The sequence below is a fragment of the Schistocerca serialis genome, chromosome 8 (genome assembly GCF_023864345.2).
Source record: "Schistocerca serialis cubense isolate TAMUIC-IGC-003099 chromosome 8, iqSchSeri2.2, whole genome shotgun sequence".
Lineage (NCBI taxonomy): Eukaryota > Metazoa > Arthropoda > Insecta > Orthoptera > Acrididae > Schistocerca > Schistocerca serialis.
This window is the reverse complement of record NC_064645.1, coordinates 576,950,338-576,963,200: the sequence shown is the minus strand read 5'-3', so window position 1 is coordinate 576,963,200 and position 12,863 is coordinate 576,950,338. Positions and strand designations below refer to the sequence as shown.

The 12,863-nt window shown below is 38.9% G+C and overlaps 1 protein-coding gene across 1 annotated transcript in view; it reads left to right on the top strand.

Annotated features, from left to right (window-relative positions):
* Window positions 1–12,863, top strand: part of LOC126416209 (PHAF1 protein CG7083) — a 140,289-nt gene that overhangs the window by 66,496 nt on the left and 60,930 nt on the right. Inside the window, exons 7-8 of the mRNA XM_050083800.1 lie at window positions 8,253–8,464; window positions 8,552–8,634. Of these exons, the coding sequence (XP_049939757.1) occupies window positions 8,253–8,464; window positions 8,552–8,634 (295 nt within the window). The remainder of the gene's footprint in view (window positions 1–8,252; window positions 8,465–8,551; window positions 8,635–12,863) is intronic.

Here is a 12,863-nt window from a genome sequence, read left to right as displayed (position 1 = left end):
AACACTTTCCTTGCTGTTTACACTGAAATTGTAAAGTAGTTCAAGTCAGAGAATCCAGTTTTCCAATTTAAAAAACTTGCCACTTTTTCCAATAATGTGCTTAGAGAAAATAAACCATTAACAGAATGCAAATGGGTTCCAGTACTTGTATAAAATTTAACACCCTTAATTTCAGTAAGGAAGTTCTATTTTGCAGATATATGATAAATACTGATTCCCATGAACTCAAAAATTAGTGGTAGGAGTAAACTACCACTTACATTTAAATTTATAATCAAGGGTGTAATTGATGAAATGCGAAAAAAGGGAAGACAAGCAGACAGGCATTTAGTTTCCCATTGTTATCAGATTATATAACAGCTGATTGTATCTGTCTTAAAGTGTGGCCATATATTCCAAGTCCATTTCAGTGACTATTTTCTGAGAAATAGAAAATACATATAAAGATCACAAAACAAATATAAGGTTCCAAAGACAGAAAACTGTGATGATATCAAAAACTACTAATGTTTTTTGGTCATTAGCTTCAGTAGCCAAAACAGGAACAGTTCAGAAGAAAGAATCCTCATCTGAGCTGTAACTAGTACCTATACTAGCACCTGAAAGTGTATAAAATTGCACATTCTATAAAAACCATTGTCTCGTCTATACAGGGGGATGATATTGCCTCACAACTCAGAAAGTCATCTCAACAGACCTGCAGAGAAAAACTTGGGAGTGGAGTCTCAATTGCAAATACTCTGATTCTACCATCGAAAAGGAAATAGGATCAGGGACCAAATGATCATCAGACACTCGATAAAAGGAACTGACTGTTGAATCACAATCTGACCTATGAACAAAGGATATTTAAAATCAGTCTGAGGGAACCAACAAGATGCTTGACAAGTTCCTCAACTGTTGTAATAAATACACCATGATAAAAGACATGGTGAAATAAATAAATACATAACTATCCCCAAGTGGAAAATAAAAGGGTTTGAAATGCATGAGAGGAGCTAGGACTGATAGCAAAGGGAAGATAGTGCAAGTGACACATTTCTAGCACTCTGATCTTGCTTTCTACTGTCATAACAGCAGTTGCTGTCACAATGTATGCAGCCATGTCTGCCATCCTCACAACTCCCTGCCTGTTACATTTTAATAGATGTAAAATTCTATGGGTCTCTGCAACTGCCTGATCCAGTGATCAAGCTGTGGAGAGAACCTTTTATTGGGAGACCCTCTGAACAATAGGCCTGAGGCACATTCATCACTGCTATGAGATTCTCCCCTCACAATTGATATTTCATTATAGCATACTTTCCTCCTTTCACAGCTGAGTAGGAGGTAATCCAACTTACATTTCTGTACCAACTTTCTCATTTAAAGTTGCTTGCCATCTAGAGCAATGTCTATAAGAGCCTCCAAGGTTGATATTCAACAGGGAAAATGCAATATTTCACACACAGGTTGCTGTCAGAATATTGTGACAGTCTTCAGGAAATGTGAATCATAGTTGCCTGTATGATCCACCATGTTGCCAGAACACCAGTACATAAATTCCACTGTCTTCAAGCCATCTTTGAATGTATGCATTCCACAGCTGAAAGATGAGGGACCACTTCGCAGTCAGGGGCAGGTAGGTGGCTTTGTGTAAGGACAGATAACCACAGCCTTTTGGGTAGTGAGATGAAACAACACAGAATAATGAAGGAGCCAGCATGGCCCCAAGTTCTTTAACAGATGCACTATGAGCCCTGTTCTATGGAATATTTCATGGAGAGTTGGAAGGTGCCCAGTTGCCTCTATACTAAACCAGCTTACATAAAAACATTCTGATGTCCACATTCAGCTGCATATCATACTGTTGTTTACAAAACTCCTTTTGAGTAGCTAGGTAAATTTATCAATTACAGATGTTAAGTCTGTAAATCAGTCCACAGTCATGTTAAGGCACTTTATTTGCAAAGGTCCATCTTGATCACATTAATTGCATATCTCACAGTTACCACTGTGGGCTACTGACATTTTCAGATTTGTTACAAATAGAAAAAGTGGAATAACTAAGTAAGTTCAAGTAGTTGAAGTAAAATCTATAACAGGCATAGTAGTACATAAAAAATGTTAACATGATCAACAGCCATGCATACCAGCCATACATAGCATATAGTGGTGGCCTGCATACATCCATGTTCATACAAGTAACTGAGGCCAATAGAGGGCGTGAATGCCTGAGTGCAAGCTAGTTAAATACTATAAGCAAGCGTTAAGTTTCTGTTTTTTCGTTGAGTTCTATCCTTTTGTGTAAGTATCAGGGAAAATGGATTGTTATTAAGGAGAAAAATTCATTTACTTTTATTCCCATAGTGCCACACAAGCACTGTAATGGATACGCTTGGTGGAGAAAACAACCCAACACTGGTAGGAGAGGGAGTATCATGCCATAGTTTACTGCAGCATGGGAGAGGAAAAGTGACTGAAGGTAAAGAACAGTAAGCTGTGATTAGGAACAGGGAAAATCATTATATTTTGTAGGCAGGTTTGATGTTTTTTTTTCCCCCAATTCTGGCGCCATTTTGTGCCACCTTTGGCATTATTTTTTGCCAATTTTTGTATTAGTTTCTGATTCCTTATTTTTGATGCACAATATGTTCTTTGTTTTTTCCTATGTCATTGTTTCTCAGTGTTATGCTGAAAATGAAAATATCCCTATCATTATCTTCATTGATAGTACAAATCACATTTATTCACAATATTAAAAAAGAAATCTTTTGTATTAAACCTATTAAATCTAATCAGTTAAAAATAAGTAACCGTGTAACTATATACTGTTGAAAATTTTTCAGCAGGAAGCAAAGTTCTCCTCAGAGACCTTATACCACTGATCCATAAACACTTCACTGTATTTCGAAAACAGTTGTGCAGAGTCAAAATCTGAATGTGGAAGACAAACTACCTTCATTTGGCTGTTTATAGAGACATCGGGTTTCCTGCTACTTTTGTGTAACAAATCATACCAAAAACTGCATGCATTGGGGAGTTCATTAATGTGGTGCAGCAGTTAAATAGGATATGTTTGGTAATACACAAATAAAAATACAAAAGTCACAAAATAAATGACTTTTAACTTTGCAAATGCATAAACTGACATGATGTCATGCAAATGTGTTTCTAGTGGTAAATCTGAAAATGTTTGTCAATAGTTTTTTAGTATTTTTAGTATTTTGTGAATGATGATTTTGGTGACAACATATGTTGCATAGACCAGGCCTTAGGTTAGGTTGAAAGGTGATCAGAGGCCATGTTGATTTATGTATTTGCATCACTAAGGTACTCCATATTATACACTCCTGGAAATTGAAATAAGAACACCGAGAATTCATTGTCCCAGGAAGGGGAAACTTCATTGACACATTCCTGGGGTCAGATACATCACATGATCACACTGACAGAACCACAGGCACATAGACACAGGCAACAGAGCATGCACAATGTCGGCACTAGTACAGTGTATATCCACCTTTCGCAGCAATGCAGGCTGCTATTCTCCCATGGAGACGATCGTAGAGATGCTGGATGTAGTCCTGTGGAACGGCTTGCCATGCCATTTCCACCTGGCGCCTCAGTTCGACCAGCGTTCGTGCTGGACGTGCAGACCGCGTGAGACGACGCTTCATCCAGTCCCAAACATGCTCAATGGGGGACAGATCCGGAGATCTTGCTGGCCATGGTAGTTGACTTACACCTTCTAGAGCACGTTGGGTGGCACGGGATATATGCAGACGTGCATTGTCCTGTTGGAACAGCGAGTTCCCTTGCCGGTCTAGGAATGGTAGAACGATGGGTTCGATGACGGTTTGGATGTACCGTGCATTATTCAGTGTCCCCTCGACGATCACCGGTGGTGTACGGCCAGTGTAGGAGATCGCTCCCCACACCATGATGCCGGGTGTTGGCCCTGTGTGCCTCGGTCGTATGCAGTCCTGATTGTGGCGCTCACCTGCACGGCGCCAAACACGCATACGACCATCATTGGCACCAAGGCAGAAGCGACTCTCATCGCTGAAGACGACAAGTCTCCATTCGTCCCTCCATTCACGCCTGTCGCGACACCACTGGAGGCGGGCTGCACGATGTTGGGGCGTGAGCGGAAGACGGCCTAACGGTGTGCGGGACCGTAGCCCAGCTTCATGGAGACGGTTGCGAATGGTCCTCGCCGATACCCCAGGAGCAACAGTGTCCCTAATTTGCTGGGAAGTGGCGGTGCGGTCCCCTACGGCACTGCGTAGGATCCTACGGTCTTGGCGTGCATCCGTGCGTCGCTGCGGTCCGGTCCCAGGTCGACGGGCACGTGCACCTTCTGCCGACCACTGGCGACAACATCGATGTACTGTGGAGACCTCACGCCCCACGTGTTGAGCAATTCGGCAGTACGTCCACCCGGCCTCCCGCATGCCCACTATACGCCTTCGCTCAAAGTCCGTCAACTGCACATACGGTTCACGTCCACGCTGTCGCGGCATGCTACCAGTGTTAAAGACTGCGATGGAGCTCCGTATGCCATGGCAAACTGGCTGACACTGACGGCGGCGGTGTACAAATGCTGCGCAGCTAGCGCCATTCGACGGCCAACACCACGGTTCCTGGTGTGTCCGCTGTGCCGTGCGTGTGATCATTGCTTGTACAGCCCTCTCGCAGTGTCCGGAGCAAGTATGGTGGGTCTGACACACCGGTGTCAATGTGTTCTTTTTTCCATTTCCAGGAGTGTATATTTCATATATGTGTGTTCCTACTACGAAAATATGCAGTTTTTTGGTGACCATGTTGAAGGTCTCCCAAAAACAGGACATTTTTTGTATGAAAACTTCTGCAAGTCTCTGGAAATGTCGGATTGATGCTGTTGCTGGAATGGAGATCATTGGTAGGATAATTTTATTTTATGTCATGCCTAGAGCCATAGTTCTTTACACAGGAAACAAACTGCCTTTTTAAGATTATACACAATTCTCAACATTGAGGAAAACACCAAAAATCTAATTTCAACATTCAGTAACTATCAGTTTACCAATATTAGTAAGCTGCCACTCTCAGATTTGATATTTTTACACAGGAACAGGGAAAAAATGCCAGATTTTGTGACATTTCATAAAAACTGGAGTAATATCACAAATTTATGCATAACTTTGTGCTTTATCATTTATGCAAAAGTTTCCTGCCGGCCGTAGTGGCTGTGCGGTTAAAGGCGCTGCAGTATGGAACCGCAAGACCGCTAAGGTCGCAGGTTCGAATCCTGCCTCAGGCATGGATGTTTGTGATGTCCTTAGGTTAGTTAGGTTTAACTAGTTCTAAGTTCTAGGGGACTAATGACCTCAGCAGTTGAGTCCCATAGTGCTCAGAGCCATTTGAACCATTTGAACCATTTGAACCAAAAGTTTCCTGACGCTACCTGTTGTTGTCTTGAGTCCAGAGACTGGTTTGATGCAACTCTCCATGCTACTCTGTCCTGTGCAAGATTCTTCATCTCCAAGTACCAACTGCAACATACATCCTTCTGAATCTGCTTAGTGTATTGATCTCTTGGTCTCACTCTACAATTTTTATCCTCCATGCTGCCCTCCAATACTAAATTGGCGATCCCTTGATGTCTCAGAACATGTCCTATCAACAGATAGTCAAGTTGTGCCACAAATTTCTCTTCTACCCAGTTCTATTCAGTACCGCCTCATTAGTTACGTGATCTACCCATCTAATCTTCAGCATTCTTCAGTAGCACCACATTTTGAAAGCTTCTATTCTCTTCTTGTCTAAACTATTTATCACCCATGTTTCACTTCCATACAGGGCTATACTCCACACAAATACTTTCAGAAAAGACTTCCTGACACTTAAATCTATACTGATTGTTAACAAATTTCTCTTCTTCAAAAATGCTTTCCTCACCATTGCCAGTCTCCATTTTATATCCTCTGTTCTTCGACATTCATCAGTTATTTTGCTCCCCAAATACCAAAACTCATCTATTGCTTCAAGTGTGTCATTTTCTAATCTAATTCCCACAACATTGTCTGATTTAATTCGACTACATTCCATTATCCTCGTTTTGCTTTTGTTAATGTTCATCTTACATCCTCCTTTCAAGACACTGTCCATTCCATTCAACTGCTCTTCCAAGTCCTTTGCTTTCTCTGACAGAATTACAATGTCATCAGCAAACCTCGAAGTTTTTATTTCTTCTCCATGGATTTTAATTCCTACTCCAGATTTTTCTTTTGTCTCCTTTACTGCTTGCTCAATATACAGATTGAATAACTTTGGGGATAGGTTACAACCCTGTCTCACTCCCTTCCCAACCACTGCTTCTCTTTTATGCCCCTCGACTCTTATAAATAGCCTTTCGCTCCCTGTACTTGACGCTTGCCACCTTCAGAATTTGAAAGAGAGTATTCCAGTGAACATTGTCAAAAGCCTTGTCTAAATTTACAAATGCTAGAAATGTATATTTTCCTTTCTGTAATCTATCGTCTAAGATAAGTCGTAGGGTCAGTTTTGCGTCACGTGTTCCAACATTTCTTCGGAATCCAAACTGATCTTCCCCGAGGTCGGCTTCTACCAGTTTTTCAATTTGTCTGTAAAGAATTAGTATTTTGCAGCCGTGACTAATTAAACTGATAGTTCAGTAATTTTCACACTTATCAACACTTGCTTTCTTTGGGATTGGAATTATTATATTCTTCTTGAAGTGTGAAGGTATTTCGCCTGTCTTATACATCTTGCTCACCAGATGGAAGAGTTTTGTCATGGCTGGCTCTCCTAATGCTGTCAATAACTGTAACAGAATGTTGTCTACTCCCAGGGCCTTGTTTTGTCTTAGGTCTTTCAGTGCTCTGTCAAACTCTTCACGCAATATCATATCTCCCATTTCATCTTCATCTATGTCCTCTTCCATTTCCATAATATTGCCCTCAAGTACATTACTCTTGTATAAACCCTCTATATATTCATTCTAGCTTTCTGTTTTCCCTTCTTTGCGTAGAACTGGTTTTCCATCTGAGCTCTTCATATTCATACAAGTGGTTCTCTTTTCTCCAAAGGTCTCTTTAATTTTCTTGTAGGCAGCATGTACCTTACCCCTAGTGATATATGCCTCTACATCCTTACATTTGTCCTCTTGACATCCTCTCTTAGCCATTTTGCACTCTCTATCTCATTTTTGAGGCATTTGTACTCCTTTTTGCCTGTTTCATATACTACAATTTTATATTTTCTCCTTTCATCAGTTAAATTCAGTATCTCTTCTGTTACCCAAGGATCACTATTAGCCTTCATCTTTTTACCTGCCTGATTCTCTGCTCCTTCACTATTTCATCTCTCAAAGCTACGCATTCTTCTTCTACTGTTTTTCATTCCCCCATATTTGTTAATTGTTCCCTAATGCTCTCTCTGAAACTATCTACAACCCCTGGTTCTTTCAGTTTATCCAGCTCCCAACTCCTTAAATTCCCACCTTTTTGTAGGCTCTTCAGTTTTAATGCACATCTCATAACCAACAGATTGTGGTCAGAGTCCGCATCTGCCCCTGGAAATGTCTTACAATTTAAAACCTCGTTCCTAAATCTCCGTCTTACCATTATATAATCTATCTGAGACCTTCCAGTGTCTCTATCCCTCTTCCATGTATGTAACTTTCTTTCATGATTCTTAAACCAAGTGTTAGCTATGATTAAGTTATGCTCTGTGCATAATTCTACCAGGCAGCTTCCTCTTTCATTCCTTATCCCCATTCCACATTCACCCACTACTTTTCCTTCTCTTCCTTTTCCTACTATCAAGTTCTAGACCCCCGTGACTATTAAATTTTTGTCTCCCTTCAGTATCTGAATAATTCCTTGTCTCTTATTGTACATTTCTTCAATCTCTTCGTCATCTGTGGAGCTAGTTGGCATATAAACTTGTAGTACTGTGGAAGGTGTGGATGTTGTGTCTATCTTGGCTACAATAATGTGTTCACCATGCTGTTTGTAGTAGCTTACCTGCATTCCTATTTTTTTTATTCATTCTTAAACCTACTCCTGTATTACCCCTTTTTGATTTTGTATTTAGAACCCTGTATTCACCTGACCAGAAGTCTTGTTCCTCCTGCCACCGAACATGATTATCTTACTTTAATAATTATCTATAAATCTAATCAGTATACTGAACTTTCATTATTATTTATTATTGCCATAAAATGTTAGTAACTATTTAATTAATTTTGTTTAAATGCTTTGTAGGTTCATCTCGTATGCTTGAACCAAGGAAGCAGAATCTTAGCAGAGAAGTAATGTTTGGTGATACATGCCAAGACGTTGCCACGGCTATTGGTGCACCATCACGAGTTTTTTATAAGTCTGAGGATAAAATGAAGATACACAGTCCAAATGCACACCGCCGCATTTCTGCCAGACGTTCAGATTTCTTCTACAATTATTTCACCTTGGGGATAGTAAGTGCCCAAGTATTGTGAAACGTATGCTAGTCATATTTTGTAAGATCATCTGCCATTACATTTACTTGTAATTTACCATTTCAGGACATTTTATTTGATGCTAAGACTCAAAAAGTAAAGAAGTTTGTTCTCCATACCAATTTTCCTGGTCACTACAACTTCAATATGTAAGTTTATAGTATATGTCAGTCACCTTTCATATATGGTTTAGTAAAGATATAATGTTGAAATAATTACATAATAATGAAAGTAACTTCATTTGTATACTGCTCTACAAAAACGGTCTTCAGCCTAGGCCAAGAACTTATTATGTACAGTAAAAAATGTGACTGTGTACCATATTTATTTAAACTGTACAGTCAGGAAATTCACTTACAACAAACATGAATAAACTATTGTTGTAAGAAGGAACATAGAAGTCAAGCTAAGCAAGAGTTAATTAACATAGAGAACATAGACGCTTACTTGTGGAAGTATTTTGTGTCAGCTGTGCATTGCTTATTTTCCTGTATGAATTTCATGGGTAATGTTTTCTTACAAAACTTAGTTATATCTGGAATAAGTATTCATGATGTAAACATTTGCAGATCGTAGTAGATTCTGTTGACACTGGGAACGCTACCTAATATTAGAATGGAGAAGAATATGACACTCCTAGAATCGCATGAGAAGTTCGTTTTGAATATCACATAAAAGTTTGTTAATTTTGACAGTTTGAATTTATATTTTAAGGTCGTCTGCATTACATAAAAGTGTAGTTATTTTGTATTGTCCATTTAAATGCAAACTGTTTATAAATTGTTCACTACAGAACTATGTTGTTCTTTTTTTTCTGAATGGTGGACTTTCCAAGATGCTTTTCTCGTTTTGAGACCAACATAGACACATTTTGGAGAAATAAAATTTCTGGCATATTTAAATGGCATGCTGCACATGGACTCAAACCCAGAACCTTGCCTTTGTGGCAACACTCTTATTGTCTGAGCTATTGGCACATGACTCACAAGCCACTCTCTTAGTTTCTCTTCTGCTGGAACTATCTCCTACTTTCCAAGCTCAACAGAACTCTCCTGCATACCTTTTTGAAATAGCACTTTCGGAAGAAAGGAAACTAGAAATTGCCTCACTATTTTGCTTTTGGTTTGAATGTTGTTGGTAATGTCCACAGAGCTAAACGAACAATTAGATGACTTAACTGTATTGTTATATTGCTTGTTTGTAAACAGTGTTGATGGGCTGGAGTGCCTTTATCCTGAAGGCATGAAATGTGAGTGGCCCACATTTATATACAGAAATCCAGGAGAGCATGTGCATTATGTTTGGCCATACAAACTGACCTTCAGATGTACCCTTCCTGAAAATCTGCATTCACAAAATACATTAGAAATCCATTTTTTTCTATCTTTATATGATATGAACTGTGAGCCACTCAGATGGTGATGCCTCAAGTTAAAATGTAGAAACATTGGATACTGGTGGGTACCTGGCATATGTTGCAATGCCATTCAAAGAAAGAAAGTGTTTGGATTCAAATTCAGTTTATTGAAGTGCTTTTGGATACATAATATTGTTTTGTTTTTCGATCTGGTGTGTACACAAATAAATCAGAAGATTTTCCAACACTTGAGCAGTCCACATACAGCTGATGATGTGAGGAGCATGGATTTGCCAAATTTAGTCGTCACACTTGTACTTTGTTGATGATCATAGTAAATGCAAGTTGCACCGGGAACTGCAAATGTTAAGAGTTCAGATAGCTTGTATGTCAGAATCATTGGGATGTGTGACAGTGGTACATCTTCTCCTGTAAATTTTCCACTTAAAATTATAACTCCAGTGGCATTGTCCATCACCCTTTTCATGAGGTGCATTTATGTTTCAGAGAAGAGTGATATGCATGCTAATTTTCAATGTTGAAATGTGCAGCATCTTAGCTGGCAAGTCAGGTGAATCCAAGAATTCAGTTGAATATCTGACAACTTCATCTTGATTCTTTACAGTACCAATGGGGTGATATGTTGTTGCTTTGTTTCATATTTCATTTTGAATGCTGAAATTCATTGCATTGAACTTGCTGCTTTTTGGCTGCTTATACAGCAAATGCACTGGGCCATTGATCATTTTTGTAAATGTGTGTGATATTTTGGAGTGCTTTCTCTGATTTTACAGAAGTTTGTTGGTAATGTGATACATTGTGTGGATTCATCAATTGCCATTTTTCCATCCCCAATATCATGTGATTGTTGTGAAAGACTTTCAGTGGACACCTTATATTGTTGTAAAGCATATTGGTCTTCAAAGCTGGTTTCTGTACATGTTGCTGTAAAACTGGTAATTTGAGGCTTGTACCGAACATTAGTAGAGATTAAATGCAACATAATTGGTAATTGGTAGAGTTTGTCAGAAATCACCAAGTAATAAAATGAGTGCACCACAGAAAAGCTTTTCACTACCTCTCAAATCTTTCATTATGTGATTAAGTGCATCAAATACTTTGTTGTGCCCCAAGTGCATTTGTTCTGTACAGTGAGTTGACATGATTGTTGTACTTTACCCATTCCAGATTTTTTGTTGATATTGCATGTTGGTATGTCACTGATTTGCATATTCAACGACAATTTCTGTGACTGAATGTGCTGTTCGGCCACCATCCATAAGAACTGCTGAAATTCCAGTGTAATATTTTTGCATGTCCATATGATTGCCAAAATAAATGAGAAAAGTTTTGCCTGTGCCTCTGGCCACATTTAGGAAGTACAGTCCACTGCTTTGGTTTATGATTGTGTACATAGTTTGGTCATAAGCACACATTGTTCTGGAATCAATTTCATAAGACTTATTTGAACAAATGTACCCAATTCGTTGACATAAAACTGTGTTTGTCATTGCAAATCATGAATGAAAGTCATTTGCAGATTGATGTAGCACACTCATTCTCATTTATAGCAGCTCTTCATTAGTGATTATCAAATTTATGCCCTCAGTAGAACCCAGGGTATCATTATAGACATTTGGTGTGAAATGAATCTCTGGATTCTGATTCATAATACACAGATGGCGTAGGACGCTTTCACTATTGAAGTCTTTGCATTTTCCCAAGTATCTTTTGATCAAATGGGAAGCATGTTGTTAGTATTGTTGTAAATAATGTGCATATGTGCATCTTCATGTTTTTATGGCACAAGGACTGCTCCATTAAAAATAAAAAATGCATATTTGTGCTGGTTGAGCAGTATTTGATGCATCAGTGAGCTAACTGTCACAGTGCACATCATTTTTAAGATGATTTAATTCTTAGCATACTTCATGATAAGTGGCACATATATTACAGTTTACTGTTTAATTCTTGAAAGGATGTCGATCCACAAATGTTAATTAACAATAATCACAAGTAAAAGCATTCTGCATTGTTTGGATGAATAGTGTACAGGCAGCCTAACACATTGGCTGAATATAAATTGAGATGTCCTGCAACTATTTTACCTTATTTGTGACACTGAAACTTGTTCATTCCATTTGTGTTACATTGATACATCAGAATAAAGTAGCATCACAGACCATGGTTAGTGTCACTGCCTCTGGATCACAGGGTCTTGGGTTCTATTTCCGGCCAGGTTGGAGATTTTCTTCACTTGGAGATTCGTTTTTGTTTTGGTCTAATTATTTCTTCTCATCTTCATCAATGAACAAGTCGCTGAAGTGTTGTCAGGCAGCTGAATGACCCTAGATGGGGTCTTTTGGCCAATAAAATCGTCCCTGTGCATTGAGAAAAATGCAAATAACATTGTTAATGTGCTAGTAGTATTCTAGCACATGCCCTATCCATTGTGAATTACCCTTGCTTCCTATTTTGAAAGTATAATGTCAAATTAACAGTTGCTTAATGTCGCTCATGGACTGGAAATAATGAAATATGCAATACTGCTTAATAGGTACTAATGTAGCTCCTAATTTATAATTGCTCAATTTCGTTGAGGTGCTGTTGCATTTCCCATTCCAAAAACTGCCATATTAATTCCTTTGTTGATAATATTTGCAAACTCACTTTATGGATATCACCAAATTACAGTACTCAACATAGATGTGTGTATGTTTTCTAGAGTAACAGTGAATATGGTGAAACCCAATGATTAGTTGTTTAGCGTGGTTATTTTGTACTTTTAAAGTGCTGTATTTGCCATCATATTGAACTGATTGCCGGCTCTAGAGTGGATATCCCTCATAACCAGCGTTGACAAGATTGCATTGTTAGCTGCGGCATGCAGAAGGTGAGCTTTGTTGTTGCAACACAGTTTCTGCATTTTTGAGTGCGATAAACTGATTGATCAGTGTTCATCTCTGGCTTGCCAGTGAAGGAGATGTCTCAAATTCATCTAAGCAAAAAATCCATGCAGTC